Source organism: Panulirus ornatus, chromosome 9 (assembly GCF_036320965.1).
Source record: "Panulirus ornatus isolate Po-2019 chromosome 9, ASM3632096v1, whole genome shotgun sequence".
NCBI lineage: Eukaryota > Metazoa > Arthropoda > Malacostraca > Decapoda > Palinuridae > Panulirus > Panulirus ornatus.
The window spans coordinates 13781315-13806314 of NC_092232.1; the positions used below are offsets into that span (position 1 = coordinate 13781315).

The following is a 25000-nucleotide window of genomic DNA, read 5'->3' on the forward strand; positions in this document are numbered from 1 at the left end:
GACATGGTTCATACATATATATAAAAAGGTGACAGAGGGGCCAAAGCAAGTGTAAACTTTTTCCACGTAACACACATATAATAACCACACACACACACACACACACACACACACACACACACCACCCATACACACATACACACACCACCCATACACACACACACACACACACACACACACACACACACACACACACACACACCACCCATACACACATACACACACCACCCATACACATACACACACACACACACACACACACACACACACACACACCCACCCACCCATACACACACCACACACACACACACACACACACAGACACACACACACACACAGACACACACACAGACACACACACACACACACACATTATCCCTTCAGTCCATCACATCCAATAAACCTCTGCAGCCAAAATCCAGCGAGGCACTAATTGCTCTCCTCTTTACCACACACGGAACGCTTCCTCATCCGTGACATTCCCTATCGAGCGGGTTAGCGAGGCGCTGTGAAACCTCCCCCATTCATGCCCCATCATCCTCCCTCCCCACGTCCCCATTGCTGCCTCCATAATACCCCCCCCAACCTACTGCCACTAGGAGAGCACTTCCGGTGTGGGTAAACCTGGCGTCTGTTCTACCGTTGAATCTTCAATATCATCCAGGACGACCCATTGTTCATCGTTCTCTCAGTCCTGGCTTGCTCTATTGTCTCAGACCAGACGTAAGTAGAGTGATATCTGGTCCGTCAAAATTACGGATTAAACTCGACCAGAGAGAGAGAGAAAAAAAAGAAAAAAGTGTTTGTTTCTTTTGGGAGGAAGATATGAGTCGGTGGGAGGGGTGGTCGTGGCCCGTGGTGAGTTCCAGAAGGCTTTTTGACGGACCCACCCCCCGAGTGAAGAGATGAGGGCCTGTTATCTATCCTGCTGCTGCCCTCTCTCTCTCTCTCTCTCTCTCTCTCTCTCTCTCTCTCTCTCTCTCTCTCTCTCTCTCTCTCTCTCTCTCTCTCTCTCTATCTATCTATCTATCTATCTATCTATGAATACATTTCTGTATTTCATCATTCTTTTCTTTTCCCCTCTTTTTTGTTTTTTTTCTATCTCGGTTTAGCTAGTCTGGTGGTCCAGTCATTTCTCGTGAAGATATTACTATGTCTCTTTTTGGAAGAGGAAGCTCGAAGGGTTTGCGTAGGGACCAAATGTATGTCCCTCAGACCCAAGGGCACCTCACCTCCAAGGGGACCAGTGCCAACAGAGGTGTTTTCTGAAAGTTCAGCGTCGTCAGCACAGAGTCGTGGTGCTCTTCCTCCACCACCTCAGTCATGGCCATACATCTAACTTGTCAACATCCGGCTCTGAAGGCCATCTAACAGCAAACATTGGTCGTTTGGCATGAATTTTTCTCTTTATAAAAGCCAGTGTTGGGATACTATTCGCCATTTCCCGCGCTAGCGAGGTAGCGTTAAGAACAGAGGACTGGGCCTTTGAGGGAATATCCTCACCGGGCCCTCTTCTCTGTTCCTTCTTTTGGAAAATTAAAAAAAAAAAAAAAAGAGAGGGGAGGATTTCCAGCCTCCCGCTCCCTCCCCTTTTAGTCGCCTTCGACGATACGCAGGGAATACGTGGGAAGTATTCTTTCTCCCGTATCCCCAGGGATATATATATATATATATATACATATATATATATATATATATATATATATATATATATATATATATATATATATATATATATATATATATATATATATAATCATTCATTTCATCACATAACCACAAGAACCCTTTTAAGAGGTTCCGACGGATCGACAGGGTCTTCGAACGAGGCTATCACTCCTGTTCGTCAACAGACCATGGAACATCCCCGTCGTTGTTGTTGACGTCCTGCTCTGCGGTGTAACTATTCTCAGGCGGCGTCCGGTAGTACCGACACTTGGGGACACACGAAGGCAACACACACACACACACACACACACTGTGACTTTTAAGAACGGGGGGAAATAATCCGCTTAAGGACACAGTCCTCCGACGCGGTCCTGTGTCTGCTCGCTAAGGACCTTACACAAGTACTTACTCCGTCTATTACGAGGAATAAAGACCCGGTAATATTTGTCATGATGTAATACGTCTTCCCGAGGGAGGAGGAAGCCATTTCTTTTTCTCAAATGTAACTATCATATATATATGATAACAAGGCAAAAGTCTCTTGTTACACAACTTGGTTCACTACAGGAGAAGAACTGAACAATCCAGGTAAGATATCTAGTTTCTGTTTCACCATAACCTAACATCATCACTCCAGTTGTTAAGGCACAGCTCCAGATACTCATCTAAGAGGGATGTTATCACCTTCAAATCCTTCGTAGAAAACGAATGGTCCTCCCTATCTGCTCAGTACCTGAGCACTGAACGGAAGCTTGACGTACGGCCTGAATATGGACAGGGACGTGGACGATTCACGACTGAACGGAGGCTGTAGCGTGAGGTGAATCTGCCGTGGAAAGGTTCCCTCCTCCTCCACCTCCTCCTCCTCTGTTATTCTTCCCTCACGTCGTCTCAGGTCGTGTCATGGGTGTACCTCGCCCGTCGTGACAGGATTTTTTCAGAATCCGGCTCTTGGCAAGTGTCTTGGCGGGTTTCTGCGATCGCTGAAAGAAATGTCTTCCTTCCATCCTTCTTTCATCGTGTTTTTTTTTCTGTTATCGTGGGGAGAGGGTGGATCGTCTTCGAGGGCCATAGATACATCTCATTTTATTCTTAGGGAACATCGAGCACTCAGCGCCTCCAGAGCTGGAGACTACATCGTTCACGAACACTTCAAGGATCGTGTGTATGAAGGATCTGGCCGTCATAGCATTTGCTCTTAAGATGACCATCTGGATCTGTGTAGTACCTTAAGCCACTGGAATATTCCGTGTTGAGCCGATACACAGAGATGGATACCATACATGATTTGCTCATATTCCTCTCCTGTACTGACCATGTCATGTAACGAGAGGGCCTCTAGTTCCATTATCAGTTTCTTCTTCTACTGCTTTTACGTGAACTCCATCTTCTGTCAGTAGTGCTAAGACCAAACAACCTCGCTTGAATCTTGGGCCAGTGTCATCTGTTTATCTAGGTAACTCTTCATCACTCTTCATAATCACAAAGTAACTTTATCAACATTTCGACCCTTCTGAAGCCAGTCAGAAGTATCAAAAGACATGAATAAGAACGTCGGAGACTCGGGGGCTGCTTGAAACGGAAGCCGTCAAAGACTTGAAGCAACTCACGTTGTTATGAGATACAAACAGGAACAGACTGACCCGTTCCGGTTCGTGCCGTCACGTCAACTATTTCTCCAGAGACGATGAGACGGAACGGAACGAGGAAGACGAAGCTGACGTGCCCGTTCGTGTGAACAGCTCCATTTAACACATATATTTCATCATTTCATTTATTATTTTTCTTTTTTTTTTTTTGAAACGTAGCCAGTCTGTGAGGCGATGGAGGCAGGACGGAGAGTGTGAATCGGCCTTCACAGTGCGCATCCAGACCCCAGTCGATGCGGCATCTGTCTACCCCTGAATCTGGGGAAGATGGTTCCCGGTGCTCGTGCTGGGGGGCAGAGGAGGTTAGCAAGTCTATAGAGAATCAAGATCGCCTGATCTGCTGACTTACGGTGGAAGGTTCAGGGGCTGGCTGGGGTTAGGGTTGAGGAGCAGGGGAAGGCTTTGTTGGCTAGGTCTTGTAGCACTGAGGAGCCTGGAAGAGTGTTGGCACGTCTTCCGTGAGACGTAGGATGAGACACCACGATGGTGAAGAGGAGGAGGAGGAGGAGGAAGAGGAGAATGGTGGCGATGGGCAGGGATGGCAATTGTGGTGGGGATGGGGAAGGATAGTGGTGGTGGTGGAGTGGTGGGGGGCGGAGAGGAGTGGTTGTTGTGATGGTGGTGGTGGTGGTGGTGGAGAGGGATGATGGAGATGACAATGACAGAGAAGGGTGATAGTTGTGGTAGTGGTGGAGGAAAGGTGATGGTCGCAGTGGTGGACGACAAACACGAAAATAATATCCGACTATGACCTTCGGCTCTGAAGTCTTGCTTTGACACGGGATGCTGAAGCGCGCATCAATATTCATCGGCTTACAAAGTTAAATGGCCGTGTGTGTGTGTGTGTGTGTGTGTGTGTGTTTTGAGTAATGGCAAAGACCTGAACACGGATGTAAAAGTTGACCAATTAGTGAAGGCGAAGGGCCATGTTACATTGACGTGCAGTAGACCAGCTTTACTACCGTGTGAGGCAGACACACCTCATCGAAGTCGATCCAAGACTCAGAACGTGTTTCCCAACACGCACACTCGGGCCGCCCTTCCTTTGATGATAACATCATCCTCGTTGACCTCTGACCTCGGCAGATCAGCCGCGTCATCAGCCCTGGACACGGGGTGTGGCTCGTCGCCCTCATAACAATACGCCCGTCACTCTAGTGGTTCAGGGATCGATATTGCTTAACGTTTAATCACACACACACACACACACACACACACACACACACACACACACACACACACACACACACACACTCCTGACTGCTACTGATAGCTACTCCTGACAGTTACTGCTGACAGTTACTCCTGACAGCCACTCCTGACGGTTAATCCTGACAGTTACTGACAGTTACTCCTGACAGCCACTCCTGACAGTTACTCCTGACAGCCACTCCCGAGTTACTCCTGACAGCCACTCCTGACAGTTACTCCTGACAGCCACTGACAGCCAGTCCTGACAGTCACTTCTGATAGCCTCTAGCAGTTTCTCAAGGTCCCTGTCATTCCCAACCATTTAACGGGGGGGGCAAACTACAAACCAACAGACGTAGAGAGCAAAAAAACTATCGCTCAGACATCATTAATAGTGTCTGACATTCACTCTGATATTCAAACATCTGCACAACAGTTTAGACTCTTATTTATGAATACCATGTTCCATTTTCTGCTGATACTGACACTGACAAACTATCATTTCTTGTGACCATTTTCTTTGATGAGGTGAGTGACGCCGAACTCCTCCACATGGCTGGGGTATAATACACCTCGGCCATCTACCTGGCGACGCACGGCTCTCACCACACCTCTGCCTCCGTAGCCTTCAGACTTTACGAGCTGCAGCTGAACCCCGACGACCCCCACACACAACTGTGGATTCACATCTGTCTCGAAGATGGTTCGAACCGACGACTGACTCCGCGAAACGAACATTGTGATTCAAAGGTTTCGGGAGCTCATAGTCTGGGCTGCCGTACCCGACCCACTCCCGATAGTTCCGATGTCTCCAACAATTCCGATCACTTAACAGGTCGTTAGGAGAGATAGTTATGAAAGCAGGGATCCCTATGTTGGTGTTTGAGCAAACCTTTTTTGCCTACTGTGTTTTTAATTTCCTATCGAATAATGCTATTATAACGAACAGCTTGAGCTGACAGTGAAAGCGAAAAAGAAAGATATGAGCGTGAACTGCAAGGGAGGGAGTGCGGGTGATTGGGAGACCTACAAGAGAAAGCAGTATGACGTCGCGAGCTCACGTTTCTCATCCCGCCGTTCGCTACCCGTTCTCATATGCTTACCTTCTGCACGACGCCCATATTTTTTTTTCCCTCGCACGTGCCATCACTGTTTTCCTAAATACATCCCATTCCTCAACCCACTACTCTTGTGCTACTCCAAACATTCAGATCAATCTATCATCCTTTTTTTACATTGTTGATACTAAATATATAGAGCGTCCTAGTGCTTAACATCTGTTTAAGTCTAGAATTGGAAGTCTTTACTTTATTACTAAGAGGATTGGATGTCAATTTCTCATATGTTTCACCGTCGTTTAAGAGATCCTGATGGTTTACATCTCCAGTCCACTGCATCTAAACTTGGCACGGTCATACAGTAGGCAGAGGTGACCACAGACAGTCCAGCTATTGCTATAACCACAGGCCAGAACACGATCACACTGTGGATCACTTAACCACACCACACTGTACCCCACACCAGAGTATGCTGACCGTAATGTCATTGTCACTGTCTGATTTGGTAATACTGATAACTTGTAATCTGTCGCCATCGAAATTATCATTCTCATCGAAATTATTACGGAAGAATTATCAAGACAAGATACCAAGACGAGAGTAGATGAACATGCATCTCACTACCCAGGCCTAACAACAACAACAACAACAACAACCCCCAAAGCATAATACAACCCCCCCCCCCCCCCTTGTTTAACTACGAGGCAACCCTCACTCCATTCTCCCTTTCAAGTCCAGGACAGTTTCTACACTGGCTTGGCGGTAGCAGTGTGTGTACAACCTGTGCTCTGGTATTGGGATTTGAAACTTTGTGAGTTGTTTACACCTGGTGAGGCGGATTTCCTCTGTGAAACACGTCGTGTGGTGTAAAAGTTTCAGTAGATTAATCTGAACTCCTCCTGAAGTAAGATTACCCCATTATAAAAACAGGACAGTCGAGAGGATCATGAATAACTGAGGCTGAGAGATAATGAATAAATGGAGCTGAAAGATAATGAATAACTGAAGCTGAAAGATAATGAATAACTGAAACTGAAAGATAATGAATAACTGAAGCTGAAAGATAATGAATAACAAGCTGAAAGTTAATGAAAATCTGAAGCTTAAGGATAATGAATGACTGAAGCTGAAAGACAATGAATAACTAAAGCTGAAAGATAATGAGTAACTGAAGCTGAAAGATAATGAATAACAAGCTGAAAGTTAATGAAAATCTGAAGCTTAAGGATAATGAATGACTGAAGCTGAAAGACAATGAATAACTGAAGCTGTAAGATAATGAATACCTGAAGCTGAAAGATGAAGTAAGTACAAAGCCAGCGGTTGTGTGAGCGTGACTTCAGAACACCCACGAGGGCTTCTCCCTAACCCTGCAGTCACTACCCTCTTACCACATCCCCTCTCCACTCTCCCTCCTCCACCACCTCCCACTTCACCACAACCACTTCCCTCCCTCCCTCCTCCACCACCACCACTTCACCACAACCACCCCTTCCCCCCCTCCCCTTCCTCCTCTCCTCTCCTCTCACCACTACTCTTCCTTCCCTCTCGACACCTCACCACCACCACCGCCACTACCTCCCCTCCTGTCTACCTACGTAACACCACTTCCCCTCCCCCCACCTTCCTCCTCTCCTCTCACCACTACCCTTCCTTCCCTCTCGACACCTCACCACCACCACCACCGCCACTACCTGACCTCCTGTCTACCTACGTAACACCACTTCCCCTCCCCTTCCTCCTCTCCTCTCCTCTCACCACTACCCTTCCTTCCCTCTCGACACCTCACCACCACCACCGCCGCCACTACCTCCCCTCCTGTCTACCTACGTAACACCATTTCCCCCCCTCCCCTTCCTCCTCTCCTCTCCTCTCACCACTACCCTTCCTTCCCTCTCGACACCTCACCACCACCGCCGCCGCCACTACCTCCCCTCCTGTCTACCTACGTAACACCATTTCCCCCCCTCCCCTTCCTCCTCTCCTCTCACCACTACCCTTCCTTCCCTCTCGACACCTCACCACCACCACCACCGCCACTACCTGACCTCCTGTCTACCTACGTAACACCACTTCCCCCCGCCCCTTCCTCTCCTCTCCTCTCACCACTACCCTTCCTTCCCTCTCGACACCTCACCACCGCCACCGCCGCCACTACCTGACCTCCTGTCTACCTACGTAACCAGTGCCTCCTCATCCAGCCACCACTTGTGGAACGATCGCTGGAAGTGGTTCCCTTTGTGACTCAGTAGTGATCTGGGCGTTCTCCAGATCAAACACTTCCAGCGAAGAAGAAGAAGAAGAAGAGGAAGAAAAAAAAAATTTTCCCTTGTCCTCCGACATCTTAAAGATGATCGACAAAGGATGTTTTTTATCATCAGGGGCCCCTGACCCCCCCCTGTGTGTGTGTGTGTGTGTGTGTGTGTGTGTGTGTGTGTGTTTGTGTGTGTGTGTGTGTTTGTTTTTTCGCTCACGACACCAAAAATACTTGCACTCAGTTTCTTTTGTCGTCTTTTACACAAGAATGGTTGAGACGGAGCTCACAAAAAGATAATTATAAGCCTGGTGAAAACAGGAGCGTAGGGACGTTGATTACGTGGCTGTCTTTATTCTGTTATATGTGAGGAAGTCTGCGTCCTGAAGCAGGCCGCATTGTGAGATGGGATTATGTTGGTTGTGATGGGCGGAAGGCTGGGAGTATGTTGGTTGTGATGGGTGAGAGGAAGAGTTGGCCGGCTGACTGGTCCACATAGCTACTGTAGGTTTACTTAGCGACCGTCAGGTATTTGATCATGAACATCATCATCCATCATAAATAGTGACCAGGGCCGGCGAGGGCAGGAGCTCTCTACCACCTGCAGATAAGAGCAATGTGGAGGAAAAATCACAGACGCTGCTCTCTGTTACTTCTAATGGTTCATCCAAGGTTAAAACGATATACAGAACGGGTCACTGTGATCACAGCTCTGGCTAAATTCGCTGAAAAGAACTAAATCAGGTTAAGCTCATAACAACATGAGGGTCTGACCTGATGTGTGAAAAAAGAATTGGTTTATAGAACTATACACACACACACACACACACACACACACACACACACACACACACACACACACTTGAACCGTAAGTCAAGTGTCTTGGGCGTGCGGGTGTGTGTGTGTGTGTGGGTTGTGCGTGGCGGAAGAGCGTAATCCTCTGTGATCTTGGGTCATCACTCCTCCCACCTACACTGGGAGGGGTCGATGCTATAGGTGACGTCACAGTGGGGGGTCAGATGAACGCATCACTTCAACTGCCTGGCTTGACCATCAGGCAGGGGAAGTCTTTTTGTGTGGCTCCCATCATGCATTGCATGGAGGGAGCTCATACATGGGGCACTGCTTGGGGCCTCCGTGCTGGACGTGATGACTGAGGTGTTTCTTTACATACCATATCTTCGTCACTGGGTGCAGTCCCCCCCCCCCCCCCCCCTCTTCGTCCTGATGGCTGGGGATGCGTCGACCCAGGGGACATATGTAGCTAGTGTGTGTCTCCAGTGCAGCAAAGGTTTCGGGGATGCGTCAGTCCCCCTAGTCACACAGCCGGTGTTCGAACGCATGATCAAGTCGCGTGATATCGGGGCATTTGTAGCAGACGACGGCAACTCCTCTTCAGCTTCTGATCGGTCGTCGGTAAAAGGACTGGTTCTAGCCACAAGTGACAAAGCAATGCTAGGGGAAATTCCAAGAGCGACAGACCCTTTTCGTCCCCTTCTGAGGCTGTTTTGTGATAGTGGAAGAGACGTGTGAGTATCAGTGGTGGTGAGAGGAGACAGCTCTCTGATCCTGTTTGTGATACCGGAGTGGATGGATGGCCATGAAGCACGTGAAGATTTCTTTTTTATGCCACTGAGATTTCTAGAGGTGGTTCACACCGTTGTTAAAACTGTCCTCAAGATGATGATATCCAGAGTGGTGTGGGAGCAGCCACTGTTGACCAATACCTGCTGTACACCTTCACTTCACATGGAAAAAGAGGAGATGTAGACTGGGGAAGTAGATGATGGCGTCACCTAGCACACACACACATACACACCAGGTCAGTGTACTATGTGAAAGAGAGAACAATGCGGGGCACTTACTTGGTTTGGGAACTCTGTTCTTCAATTTGATCTACATGAGGATGCATGAGTGATACCAGAAGTTGGGTGTACTTGCCCGACACACATGATATCGGGAGTGGAGATAGATAGATAGATAGATAGACAGATAGATAGATAGACAGATGGATAGATAGATAAACAGACAGGTAGATAGACAAACAGACAGATAGATACGTATATAGATAGATAGAAACATTGACTGATAGATAGATAGATACATGATACATTGATAGATAGATAGATTCGTTGACTAACTGATTGACTGACTGATAGCTAGATTATGCGTAGATGAATTAATTTGCTTGTTTATAAGTACACATGGAGAAACATCGACACATTCTGGTACACACTTCTGTCGACTCTTACATCCCTCACCCCACTGTGTATAACACTCTTCACATTCAGCTCACACAGACGGATGCAACAGACGACCTCACCTCAACCTGCGTCAGTCCCGTAGCTAACAAGACCAACAACATCGTTACACAAGCAAGAAAACATCGTAATAGAACAACATCAAAATATCCGAACGTCTCTTTTTATTTTTTTTTCTTCCTTCTTCTTCCTGAGAATATCGAGTGTGTCTGTTTACCTCGTCAGGAAAATCTCTTAGGCCTATGGGATTATACATCTTTCTCTTTCCACTCTTTCGCTGTCTGATTCCACGAGGAATGAACCGTAAATTTTGATGTTATCTGGCAACAGTCAAGACGGGAGGTGTGTTGGGTAGCCCTACAAGCGGGAAGAAGCGGGAGGAAGCGGGAGGAAGCGGGAGACTCCACGCTGTGGAGCACTGTACAGTCTCGGGTTTCATGGTACACAAGAGGTTGGGCTGTAGGAACCACGGGAGGTGAGCTGTGGGGTGGGGGCCACAGGAGCGAGCTGTGGGAGAGACAAGAGGGGTGTAGGAACCACGGGTGATCTGCAAGAGCCACAGGATTTGAGTTGTGGGAGCCATGGGTGGGCTGCAGGGGACACAGGAGGTGGGCTGTGGGAAGCCACAGGAGGCAGGCTGTGAGAGACACAGGTGGGCTGCAGGAGCCACAGCAGGTGGGCTGCAGGAGCCACAGGTGGGTTGTGGGCGCCACAGGAGGCAGGCTGCGCGAGCCACGGGTGGGCTGCAGGGGCCACAGGAGGTGGGCTGCGGGAGCCACTGGTGGGTTCTAGGAGCCACGGGAGGCTGTGCCGGTGAGGTAACTGTTAAAAGGAAATCCCATTTCAGTCTTGTTGTCATATATATAACGTTCTTCGCACGCGAAACCTTATCTCTCGGTGGTGGTGGTTCACTTTGTCTCAAAAAAGCAAAGAGAAACAGAGAGGAGGAGCACTACCAACCAGGTGCTACGATCAGAGAGAGAGAGAGAGAGAGAGAGAGAGAGAGAGAGAGAGAGAGAGAGAGAGAGAGAGAGAGAGAGAGAGAGAGAGAGAGAGAGAGAGAGAGAGAGAGAGAGAGAGAGAGAGAGAGTTCTCACCAAATAAAAAAAAACCACCGCCTCATACGTTCCAGGAAAACCATTTGAAATAATTAATGAACCTGAGGTTAAGGGGACACCTCGAGTACGTTGTCCTCCTTATCCCTGATCAGTACGTCCTTCGGAGGGGCAAAAGCCTCCCGCCTCCGCAATGGCAACTGCGGCAAACGAAATAGTTATCTCCAGAGGAGAAGGAATACACCGTGCAGTCATAAGAAGAGACATGAGCAAAGCCTTTAGCCAAGTGTGGACAATCGGCTTCCATCATGAATCAGAGCAATCAGGCATACCTGGTGTCACAGAAAGACTTGCTGTGTAACTCTCTCTCTAGAGACCAACGCGACGTGGAAATCACTATCAACTCTGTGATGTTGCTAAGATTCTCTCCATTACTTTGGGGGTACCCCAGGGCAGCGTCCCATCACCAACACACTTCATAACTTATACACCTAACTTTTCCTCCTCCAGCTGGTGCGATGAACAAAGACGTTTCCTATGCCGACGACGCCTTTCAGATAGAAGTCTCAAACAACTCACTTCCAGAACATAGTCGTGTGGTGCAGCCAGAGTCAACTTGACTAAACAGATTCGAAAGGGATTGAGAATAAAAGCAAACATCAACAATTTACAGTTGTAGCGCCAGGAAGAATAAGACCCAACTACATAATCACAGAAGGTAACGTGATAACACACGGGAGGAGCTGCAGAATCCTGGGTCACACACTGACATCAAGTAGTATGATGGTAGATCGTATCAACAAGAGATCTCGACAACAGTACAAACATGGAAACGCGCTTGGTTTCCTCGAAGCCTTAGAACGCTCAAGGAGGCTCCAATCATCATCCATCGATGCACACAATCAACAATGTATAACTTAGCTTAGTGAATCTGCTTCAAAAAAAAACAGAGATACACTCCTCACATATACACACACACCATCAGTCTGGTTGGGTTATGTAAATAAGACACCAAAAACATATTTGCAGATAATCCCACACATACATCCAAATAACTTATACCAAACACCTGCACACACTTCCAGTCCTCCCTTCCATCTGTAACTATCCTTTCCTTTGTGCCACCTCTTCTTCCTCTCTTCTAACCACCCTATTAAAAAGAATACGTACTCACGACGGGGTTTTGACAAAAGACAGGGATACCTCGTCAGATGAGGGGTCAGGCGGGGAAGGCTGAGTAAGACGATGATCACAAGAGACGGGAGTCGTGGCCATCAGCAAAGAATCGGGTGACCAGAGACTTGTGATCAGATGACCACAGGCGAGGGTCATGATCTTAGCTCACACACTCATCCATGTTGACGGCTCCTGTGTTTATGAGACGGTCTGGTCTGTACACACCTGAATTGATACTGGGATTAATCTCGGAACTGTCTTTAATGATGCTGGATTTTGTGATATTCCTATCTACAGTGGAATGATAAGACGCAGTCTTATGTGAGCGTCGTTCTAGTCAACAGGGTTGCCGAAGTCTTGCATGTGCAAGAACGAAAGTGCTGGATCCTTGCTCAACACGAACGCTGTAATGATGTTGATATATCGTTCAATTCACTTCTTTTCTTACTGCAGTCTTTGCATGGTATTTAACAAACACAACCATCTGAATTTTCAAGCAAGTTTTTTTTTATAGGAGTTTCTCATTGTCTTGATGTTCTTAAATGCGATACTGTTATCAAATTCCTCATTTGTGTTGATGTTTTTAAATGCGATATTGTTATCAAACTGCCTAATCAGTTTGGGCAGTCCTAGGGAGTCGCTGTGGTACGGTATTACTAGAAGGATTTTCGTGTTATATGGCTCCTAGGCCCTTCAGTTCAAAAGTATCTTTCTGGCATAATACAAAAGTTAGTCAGTAAAGGTATTGGGGTAATCTAAGGACGATGCAATTTTACAAATTTTGTTAATTTCACCATCAAGAAATTCTGGTCTGCATATGCGGTACGCAGGAAGTAACAAGTGAAGTGAACACGGGTTGTTTTACTTTACCCTGGTGAGCTGAGTAGAAGTGTTTATATATGTATACACTGAGCAGACATTTGTATGCTTTCTAAAGAAATGCTGAACTTGAACTGGTTCCCATGTCTGCGCACCATGACATCCAAAGAAAGGCAGGGTTCCCTCATTTTCTTCCTCACAGCTGCTGAACTTCATTGAATAAACTCGGCTCCTGAATCTAGGGAGGAATTCACCGATGTCCCTCATCATTCGGCCGTATGCAAATTACGTCATCTACATGACGAAAACTATTTGGCAGATGTTGGTGTGGTAGACGGTAAACTCCGAAGAACGCCAGGTAGTGATCACACATCACGACAGAAAGGGGATTTCCCATCGCCGTGCCATCGTCATAAAGAAACTCGCAGAACGTGATGTGAAACTTCGATGGTGAGATGACAGCGTCGGCAGACCACGGAAGGAAGGGGGTGTGTGTGTGTGTTGTGCCCACCAAGTTCCTCAGACAGAAACTCCATCAAGTCGTCCGCAGGAGCATGAGTGGGTAGTGACTTAACGTCAAAACCTTTCGTGCTTATAACTGATTCATTTGTTGATAAGATCTTTGTAATTCCTTTATGTAGAATTGGGAAGCGGACCAGCTACTGGCTTCAACAGAGCTACAAGCTACTTCGATGGTTTATATATATATATAATGTGAATAAGAGCAAGGTTATTAGGTACAGTAGGGGTGAGGGTCAAGTCAATTGGGAGGTGAGTTTGAATGGAGAAAAACTGGAGGAAGTGAAGTGTTTTAGATATCTGGGAGTGGATCTGTCAGCGGATGGAACCATGGAAGCGGAAGTGGATCATAGGGTGGGGGAGGGGGCGAAAATTTTGGGAGCCTTGAAAAATGTGTGGAAGTCGAGAACATTATCTCGGAAAGCAAAAATGGGTATGTTTGAGGGAATAGTGGTTCCAACAATGCTGTATGGTTGCGAGGCGTGGGCTATGGATAGAGATGTGCGCAGGAGGATGGATGTGCTGGAAATGAGATGTTTGAGGACAATGTGTGGTGTGAGGTGGTTTGATCGAGTAAGTAACGTAAGGGTAAGAGAGATGTGTGGAAATAAAAAGAGCGTGGTTGAGAGAGCAGAAGAGGGTGTTTTGAAATGGTTTGGGCACATGGAGAGAATGAGTGAGGAGAGATTGACCAAGAGGATATATGTGTCGGAGGTGGAGGGAACGAGGAGAAGAGGGAGACCAAATTGGAGGTGGAAAGATGGAGTGAAAAAGATTTTGTGTGATCGGGGCCTGAACATGCAGGAGGGTGAAAGGAGGGCAAGAAATAGAGTGAATTGGAGTCATGTGGTATACAGGGCTTGACGTGCTGTCAGTGGATTGAAGCAAGGCATGTGAAGCGTCTGGGGTAAACCATGGAAAGCTGTGTAGGTATGTATATTTGCGTGTGTGGACGTGTGTATGTACATGTGTATGGGGGGGGGGGTTGGGCCATTTCTTTCGTCTGTTTCCTTGCGCTACCTCGCAAACGCGGGAGACAGCGACAAAGTATAAAAAAAAAAAAAAAAAAAAAAAAAAAAAAAATATATAACTGACCCAACTGAACGGGTAATTGGTCTTAATGGGTTGTTAGGTTTGTGTGCCTGGTTTCGAATCGTCACCACATATAAGTTTGTGAGCTAAGTCATGATTTGACCCTTTGCCTGTGGTCACCTGACACATGGCTCTGGTCACCCGATCCTTGGATGACCTCGACTCCTGTCTGTCTCTGGTGGTCACGTTTGACCTGACCTTCCAGTCACCTGACCCCTCACCTGACGAGGTCATGCGACTTACATATACATATACACAAGTAGCGAATATACATCAGATGCAAGTAGAACCACAAGGCAACGGAAAATACGAATTGTGAAGCTCTTTCGTAGAATCACATGGTCAGGACTGGGTGCAGATAAAGAAAAACAATATATGATATACTAGCGATTGATGGGCGGGTCCAGCAAACAGATTAAGAAACAGGTGAAGAGAAGTCACAGTGAAGTCACAGATCACCTTTTTGATGTCATCACGTCTCTCAGGTTACGAACTCAGGTGAAGCTATGTTCTGCGAAACATATTTACAATATTTACATATATATACATATCTTCTTTTTCAATCCCTATACCTTTTCTCTTGACCTCCTGCAGCTTTCTCTTGTACATCTCCCAATCATTTGCGCATCTTCCTCGTAAGTACCGCCCCAACACCTCTCTTTCTCTTTAACTTGCAACTTTACTGCGTCAGCCCACCACTCACTACCCTCTCTAATCAGCCCATCTCCCACCTTACGCAAGTCTCCTTTCCAAGCTCACCTACTCTCACCATTTTCTTCTCACCAACGGTGCTTCCTCTTTTTTGAAAATCTCTACAAATCTTCACCCTCGCCTCCCCAAGATAGTGATCACACATCCTACCAGCTGCTTCTCTCAGCATATTAACATCAAAAAGTCACTCTTTTACACGCCTGTCAATTAAGATATGATCCAATATGGCTCATTGACCATCTCTCCTACTGACATACCTATTCTCGTGTATGTTCCTCTTCCTGAACCAGGTATTTCCAATCACAATTCATTTTTCAGCACACAATTCCACAAGCTGTTTATCATTTCCATTCGTAATACTGTATACACCATACCCTCCGATTATACCCCGAACTGCCACATTACTCCGTCACCTTCGCATTCACATCACCCATCACTAGCGCCCGGTCTCTTATATCAAAACTGGTGACACACTCACTCAGCTGCTCCCACAAATATCTGCCTCTCATGGTCTTTCTTCTTATGGCCAGTTGTATAAGCATTGAAAAGCACCCATTTCTTGCCATCCACTTTCAATTTACTAACTTTATTCTAGAATTCACTTCCGTATACTCTTTCACAAACTCCTGCTTTAGGAATATTGCTACTCCATCCTTAGCTCCTGTCCTCTCACTAACTAATGACTTTACTCCCCATTCTTCCCATTTACCCTTGAGCTTTGTTTTACTCACAGCCAGAACACCCAGGTTTCTTTCTTCAAACATACTGTTTATCTTTCCTATCTTCTCATCTTGGTTACACTGACACACATTTAGATGCCCATCTTGAGTCTTCGAGGAGGAGAAGCACTCCCTGCATGGCTACTTCTGTTCCTTCTTTCAGAAACTGAAATACAGGAAGGGAAGGATTTCCAGCCAACCCCACTCCTGCCCCCTTTTAGTCGCCTTCTACGACATACAGGGAATACTGATCTGGTTACTTCGAGTGCACATACATCCTGAAACTTAGCATTTAACTATTCACATTATGTCCTCATCTGTATGACTGACTTCTCTTCCTAAGGCTATCAACCTCATACACTGGTCCCTTGCTGTTATTGTTCACCTCATGAATGTGTTTGAGTAGTTTAGGATCTTCTATTTTCTAATCAATCACGTTTCTTTCGTACCTCACTTGCTCCTCCCATCTCGTCCTGACGCAGCCATACCTGGATCTCTTGTATCTTTCATATACAGTTTGGCATCTGTGTCACTACATCTCTCTCTCTCTCTCTCTCTCTCTCTCTCTCTCTCTCTCTCTCTCTCTCTCTCTCTCTCTCTCTCTCTCTCTCTCTCTCTCTCTCTCCTTCCTTTTTTCCATTCCTTTCTAAACCAATATTATCATTTGTTTCCGTGTTTTTCACCTCTTATAATCCTGCTGTAGGTACACGCCTCTCCCATCCCATGAACTGTCGGTGCCACGGACTCTCTTATAACATTGCCTAAAGGCAGGTTTTGGAATTCTACCTCCCACTCCATTTCCTTGGATCAGACGTTTACGTCTTTGAAGTTCCCTTCTCCGTTTTCTTTCCAGTTTAATACTGTGTTTTTTTTTTTTCATCTTTAATAAGCACTTCCTTCTTCACTTATGTAATCCATCCTGAGTAATGGATGATCTCATTCCATCGTGAGTACTAGGTGATCTCATTTTCCAAGTTGACGTACGTCCATAGGTGATGTCTTTGTCATCAAGGCTATACTGCGTGTGAAGGCTCAATCTATATGGCTTTGATGGCATCCCTTTACCCTTATTCTTGGCGCAAAAGGACTTGAACGGAATCCAATTCAGTCCAGAGAATTGGAATCCTCAAGTCTTTATCCCCGTGCGGATTTAAGGTATTCTGGACTCTCTCTCTCTCTCTCTCTCTCTCTCTCTCTCTCTCTCTCTCTCTCTCTCTCTCTCTCTCTCTCTCTCTCTCTCTCTCTCTCCTTATGGATGAGATCCTCCACTCTACTAACACTCTACATGGATACCCCCTCCCTATACTTGCCCCTTCAGAATCGCCCTTTCATCACTTTTATTAAAGAATCTAATCTGATTCTGATCAGCATGAATTCTAATAAGGTGTCTCGGCAGATTTCATCAGTTACCACTTTTTTTTTTTGCAAAAAGTGTTTTCTGTAAGGTCCATTATTTCTCATCATGATCGAAGTGGCACGGTCAAAACACGCACCAACCATGGCTGTCCCGTATGAAAAGAAACGAGATATGAAGTGAAGAATTAAGAATATTACCAAAAGCTACTCAGGTGTTCGTAGACCCGATTCTGCATGGCAGGAAGTTTAGAGGAAGAGGGGAAAGACGACAGAGGGAGAAAAATTACACATATCTGATGTTTTAGTGAAGATAAGAGGTATTATAACGGTCAATCCTCGTATGGCTGATCTACTCGTGCCCCAGGACAAAGACCTAGTCTTAGTGACGAACACACACACACATACAGGTGGCTCAAAAGAGCAGCGACCAAAATGATACATGTAGAAGAGAGAGAGAGAGAGAGAGAGAGAGAGAGAGAGAGAGAGAGAGAGAGAGAGAGAGAGAGAGAGAGAGAGAGAGAGAGAGAGAGAGAGAGAGAGAGAGAGAGAGAGAGAGTAACATCAAAGCTTTAAGAGAGAGAAGGATGGTTGGAGAGAGGTGATGCCTGGATAATTAATGAGACGGAAGTCTTTTGATTTCCACTCTCGCCACCAGGGTGGGACGACTCCCCCAATTTGGAAATGAAACAGCTGCTCACAAGCAGACTTTGGCAAGTTAATTATGTGGGGGTTTTCAGGGTAGAGTGGAGGATATAAGATTTATGCCCAACAGGTTTAATTTATCTCAGGGGTGAACAGTGGTGTTTTAAGATACAACAGATGTGGATGCGTAAGATTTAGAAAGCAATAAAAAGAAAAAAAAATCGCATCATACTTGCACTAAGCATACGAGAACGGATATATTCAGTGCGAGAAAGAGATCAAATATTAGAGAGAGAGAGAGAGAGAGAGAGAGAGAGAGAGAGAGAGAGAGAGAGAGAGAGAGAGAGAGAGAGAGAGAGAGAGAGAGAGAGAAATTTTTAGCGGTATTATCAGCATGAATGAAAAATGGACCTAAATATAAAAGAAAGAAAAGGTCACTTACGGACTGAGGAAAGAGAGCCGGCGACAGGACAGAAGACAGAGGAAAACCACAGTCGATAGGATAGTAGGAGGAAGATGACCCCGTCAACGAACACTGCAACAGAAGAGTGAAAAAACTGAAAAAAAAAAACTAAAGGAGGAATTTGAGGATGGAAAAAAAACTCAGGGGGTAAAAAGCGGGTAGACTGAAGGTTAAGCAAAGCTTCTAGAACTCAGGAGGAAGAAGCGGGCAGACTGAGGGTTGAGCAGAGCTTCTAAAACTCAAGGAGGAAGAAACGGGACAACGGGGCGATAGCTGGAGAGGTTAGAACCGTCTCCATTCGTAGGGATGGGCTGCACCAACGTTTACTTCCAATAAATGAAATAAACGAGCAAGGAGGATCTAATCTACCTCAGAGACACGCTTCCAAAGGACTCGATAAGGTATGTCACCTGATCACAGGTGGGAACACTTTGAACGACAAACAGGTCGAGCTTCTTTTGGTTGAGGATCTGAGAGATTCATCAGTAGATGAAGGAGTTGAACAAGCACATTTTCTTTCTGTGAATTCGTGCTTAGCTTTACGAAGAGCAGATCTTGCAATGATTCCAAGGAGAAATGCAAACGTCGTGTGATTTTAGGGGATGGGTAGAGAGTTTCATGGCCCGGCTCCCTCTATCCCTGATAAGACAAGTGTCAGAGCAGGAGGGACGATAGCAAGACTGGTGAGGGATATGATATGGTAGAAGGAGGGACACAAGAACCCCATCGTTGCCGCCAAAGTGAGCTGTGCTACATAGTCAGCACAGCTTACGGTGTGTGTGTGTGTGTGTGTGTGTGTGTGTGTGTGTGTGTGTGTGAGTTGGTTTTGAGACCAGAACTCGAGATCATTAGAACAGAAGGAATGATGAACGGTTGCTACGCTGACTGAAGGTTACATCAGATATCCAAGACCACATTGTGGCCTTCCATAATGGATGACTAAAGATGAAAATATACCCAAAGATCTCTTCAAGGCCAGAGTCTTTCATCTTTCATTTTTCACACCACTGGATAACCTTGTACATAAAACATGTGTCACTAGTGAGAAAGTATGTGTTCTAATTGCATATATTTTGCGTTTCGTGTTTCGTTCTAGACATGTTTTAGTATCATGAAGTGGTTGAAGCTGCGAAAATGTTCTTCATCAAAGTAATAGGATATTGTGCACTTCTTCATTAAGAAGACCTCTTCACACACACACACACACACACACACACACACACACACACACACACACACACACACTTGGGTTTTTTGTATGTCTGTCTGTCAATCTTTTTTACTCTAAAACATTAATCTTGTTGAAGCTAAAATTGTTTTTGTAGGAACGAATACTTTCGGGTCAAAGGTTATAAGGTCGCTTGGTTTTGAGTTAACGTAAGCGGAAACTGAAGAAAATAACGGTAGTGGGGAAATAAACGCACACACACACACACACATTATACGTATATATATATATATACATATATATATTTATATATATATATATATATATATATATATATATATATATATATATATATATATATATATATATATATATATATATATATATAGAAAGTTAATACAAGGAGGGGAGGATTTCTGGCCCCCCGCTCCCGTCCCCTCTAGTCGCTTTCTACGACACGCGAGGAATACGTGGGAAGTATTCTTTCACCCCTATCCCCAGGGATAATATACATATATATATACATATACACATACACGCACATACACATACATACGCACATATACACACACACACATACATATATATACATATGAAAAATGTAAGAAACAATTTAGAAAACTGAAACTTCTAGCTTGAAATGAATGAAAAAATGAATGTCACATAATGGTAAAGTGTGTGGAAGAAGAAAGTTAAGAGTAAATGTGAATAAGAGCAAGGTTATTAGGTACAGTAGGGTTGAGGGTCAAGTCAATTGGGAGGTGAGTTTGAATGGAGAAAAACTGGAGGAAGTGAAGTGTTTTAGATATCTGGGAGTGGATCTGGCAGCGGATGGAACCATGGAAGCGGAAGTGGATCATAGGGTGGGGGAGGGGGCGAAAATTCTGGGGGCCTTGAAGAATGTGTGGAAGTCGAGAACATTATCTCGGAAAGCAAAAATGGGTATGTTTGAAGGAATAGTGGTTCCGACAATGTTGTATGGTTGCGAGGCGTGGGCTATGGATAGAGTTGTGCGCAGGAGGATGGATGTGCTGGAAATGAGATGTTTGAGGACAATGTGTGGTGTGAGGTGGTTTGATCGAGTGAGTAACGTAAGGGTAAGAGAGATGTGTGGATATAAAAAGAGCGTGGTTGAGAGAGCAGAAGAGGGTGTTTTGAAGTGGTTTGGGCACATGGAGAGGATGAGTGAGGAAAGATTGACCAAGAGGATATATGTGTCGGAGGTGGAGGGAACAAGGAGAAGAGGGAGACCAAATTGGAGGTGGAAAGATGGAGTGAAAAAGATTTTGTGTGATCGGGGCCTGAACATGCAGGAGGGTGAAAGGAGGGCAAGGAATAGAGTGAATTGGAGCGATGTGGTATACCGGGGTTGACGTGCTGTCAGTGGATTGAATCAAGGCATGTGAAGCGTCTGGGGTAAGCCATGGAAAGCTGTGTAGGTATGTATATTTGCGTGTGTGGACGTATGTATATACATGTGTATGGGGGGGGTTGGGCCATTTCTTTCGTCTGTTTCCTTGCGCTACCTCGCAAACGCGGGAGACAGCGACAAAGTATAAAAAAAAAGAAAAAAAAAAATATATATATATATATATATATACAGCTACTTTTAGTAAGATTCACAGAAGCAAGGAGGCATATGCCATGGACGCCTACGTGAGATCAAGACGTTTACATTACTGGGACAAGTCAAGTGCGTCCATCCTCACTCACTCCTCGTCCATCCTCACTCACTCCTCCTGCTTGATGAGAAAATATCCTAAGACCTCAGCTGGCTGGGGAAGGGAGGGAGGAGGGGAGGCCAACAGGGATACATCATGACGGAAATCAAGATCATACACTGACCAATGCCCATCGGGAGGACTGACTGCCAAGTCTTGCTTGCTTTAATCATATCATTTTGAGTCTCTTGCAGGACAGGAGGAGATGAGATTCGAGGTCGGCAGTACACAGACTTGCGAGGCGAGGTAGATACGTTGTATACCATGTTACTAACGCTCACGTTTCCATGTTGTGCTAACGTTCTCTCCTCTTTTTCCCCTCGGCAGGAGAAGTAACGGGGCTGACAATGATGGCCTCAACGACTCTGACCTCGTCTCGTAGCCTGCCCTGACCTGACCTGATTCCCTCGTGATGGCCCACAGAGTCCTCCTCTCTCGCCTCACGATGTTCGTCCTTCACCTCTGGGCGGCCGTTGAAGCCACGCCAGTGGCCAGTCGGATCAGGACCGAGGTCATAGACGCCCACCACCACCACCACTCGAGACTCTCCCTCAGGAACTTCTTCAGGAAGTCCGACGGCCGATCTGACTTCGAGATCGAGGGGGAGGCAGATCGGAACGAATCGGCCGTTGAATTGCATTACCACCCCGGTGGCTCTCGGGCTTCACCGGGGAGGCGAAGTGATGTGTGGGCCGGTGCCACAACGACCCCGACCTCTCCCCCTGGCCTCAGTGAAGGGAGTGGAGACACTGCCGACGACCCAGGTCTCCAGCAGTGGTTTAGTGAGGCAGACGACGCAGACGGGAACCAAACGAATCCTAGATCTATAATCTATTGTACGAACGGCGTGAGAGATTTGATCTACAATACCTCAAGTGGTGTCATTTCCACTGAAATGATAAAGTACGAAAATTTTTCCGCAGTGACGGACGTCTATAGCAACAAATCACTCCTTGTAGAAAACGGGGGATGGAAGGAGAGTCTCCTAGGTATAAGAAATGGTGAGGTGAGTGAAGCGTCCCCGTGTGATTACCCTAAGCCAGTGCCTTCGGCGTGGACGTCTTTCTTCAAGGACCAGGAGCTCTTGTGCCTAGTGAACCCCCACTGGCTGCAGTACGACCCTCCCTCACACCTGAGCCACCTGGTCCTGGCCTCAGTGTACGTGGTCATCATGGTGGTCGGTCTCGTTGGGAATGGCCTCGTCATGTACCTCTTCATCAGGTGGGTACTCCAGGAACTGACCGATGGCAGTCAGTCTACTTCTTCTCTCGTAGTAATGTCTTTCTCTTACAGTCAGTCTGCTTCTTCTCTCGTAGTAATGTCTTTCTCTCACAGTCAGTCTACTTCTTCTCTCGTAGTAATGTGTTTCTCTTACAGTCAGTCTACTTCTTCTCTCGTAGTAACGTGTTTCTCTTTCAGGCAAGTGAGTGAAGAGGACTCACGTGTGGAACAGAGTAACGTCTGGTGCATTGGATTGATAAACTTAATTCATCTTTGATGAAGTCATGAAGTAGATTATGTGTGGATTACCAGCATCATGAAGATATTCGTGCCTCGCTGTTTTCATTAGCACATAAAATCTACACTTCTGGCAGTATGAGAGGGTCTTGTGTTGCTAAAAACAATGTCAGGGGTCGGAATTATTAGAATATATATGAACAAAACTGTACTGTCTATTTCAACAGTGATTCACCAGAAGTGAAATAAACGTACACAAACACATCATCATGACTGCCTCATCTATCCAGGTGCAGTCCATAGGCTGCACGTCGTCCCCTATATACCCCACTGATCTGATTCATTCTTTTCCCCATGTATACCACTCACCTTCCTTGAGCGTTCGGACCCCGATACCCCAAAACCTCCTTTTTCTCCATCTCTCCTTCTCGATGTTCTCCCTCCCCTTAGCTCCCTCTACGTCTGACGAACATTCTTTGCTTAGAATCACATCGTCATCTCATCACTCCACGACCATGTAATGCGTGCTACCAGCTGTTGATCATGTATATTATTCTTAGCCCACATATACGATTTCCAACGACATACTGAGCGTCTCTTCCACTGAGCGTCCATTCTTCTGAGCGTCCTATTCACCAGCGTCCGCCGTCAGGGAAGGAACAGGCCTTTTGTGTGTGTGTGTGTGTGTGTGTGTGTGTGTGTGTGTGTGTGTGTCAAGGTCGTGTCGCGTCTCTGGTCTGTGAGCAGGCTGGTCACATATCAACTTTAAGCCACAGAAGTGGAGCCACTCCCTCTGTGGTTTGGTGTTGGTGGAGACGTATAGACACAGTGAGATAAGTGAAGGGATATAATAGCTTTCTGTGGTCAGGTTTGAGCCCCTCCTAACGTGTTGTTGTTTGGAATATAGTGTTAGGAGTTTGTTTATGTGGGAGGCTGAACCCCATCTCACGGCACAGTATACTTATAAGAATGACGTAGTCATGTCCTCATAAAAGTGTACTTTTCATCATAATCTTTATCGCTACTACCATCACTTACAGTGTAAGTTTCCTTCGTACTTATAACTTCAGTGGAAGTTATCATAACACTGAACACTTTCAGTCTGAGATCCTACGGTGTTTACCTTCCCCTTCCCAAACCCCCCTACACTTCAGATCGCTCGCCACGGTCGTCTAACTTTCCATTGTGTGGTTCTCCCGCGTCTAACGTTGCATTAGATAACCTCCCAGGAAGGTGCACCTGAGGAAGATCTTCTTCATTATATACATGTCTTCCATGCAGGGAGCAGCTGGCGTGTGAATGTATACGACGAAAACGCAAGACAAAGGGCCATGTCACTCGCCTTGTCTCGCGTCGTCACGGTAACTGGCTGCTCCTGTGTCGTGGGTAGGGGAGAGAGAGAGAGAGAGAGAGAGAGAGAGAGAGAGAGAGAGAGAGAGAGAGAGAGAGAGAGAGAGAGAGAGAGAGAGAGAGAGAGAATAATTCATGTCAGAAACAAAAGAACCAGGAAGACAAACCCGGGTGAGGAGGGGGGTGTCTGGAGTGTGTACCGGCAACTTAAGTTATGCACACAAACGCACTCTAGTACACCTCGAGTGCACACTCAACGCTTGTACACTAGGGGAGGGGGAGGGAGATGGGGTGTCACACACACACTCGTCCACACGCACCAGAGAATTCGTGAATAATTCCCAGTGTCATTGTCAAATCTTTGGTAAATTCCTGAACCGTTCTTGACAGTCTGAGAAACATTGCCTCCTTCACTTCCATTTACTCCCCCCAATGAATCATACACTGCGCCTATTGTTGCGTATGATATTGTTTACGTGTTCGTAACCTGACCCGTCCGACTGTCCGTATGTCTTCGTTCGTGTCGAGACTTTCGAGAAAAATGTACGAAATTGCGTCAGCATTTTGACATGAGCGGATTTTTCTTTACCCATAATTTGTTCTTGGACGGTAGACCATTTCTGATATTCTTTCTCCTACTGTGACGTATCACTGAATCAAACTCGTTCT

General features: G+C 46.1%; 1 protein-coding gene across 2 annotated transcripts in view; it reads left to right on the forward strand.

The window, feature by feature from the left end:
• Positions 1 to 25000, forward strand: part of LOC139750093 (uncharacterized) — a 219499-nt gene that overhangs the window by 109508 nt on the left and 84991 nt on the right. The window contains exon 2 of one of the 2 annotated variants that reach the window (XM_071664428.1): positions 21851 to 22744. In XM_071664428.1, coding sequence (XP_071520529.1) covers positions 21936 to 22744 — 809 coding nt within the window. In that variant the 5' untranslated portion in view covers positions 21851 to 21935. Of the gene's footprint in view, positions 1 to 21480; positions 22745 to 25000 lie in introns of those variants that run through there. The other variant, XM_071664429.1, reaches the window with a different exon arrangement.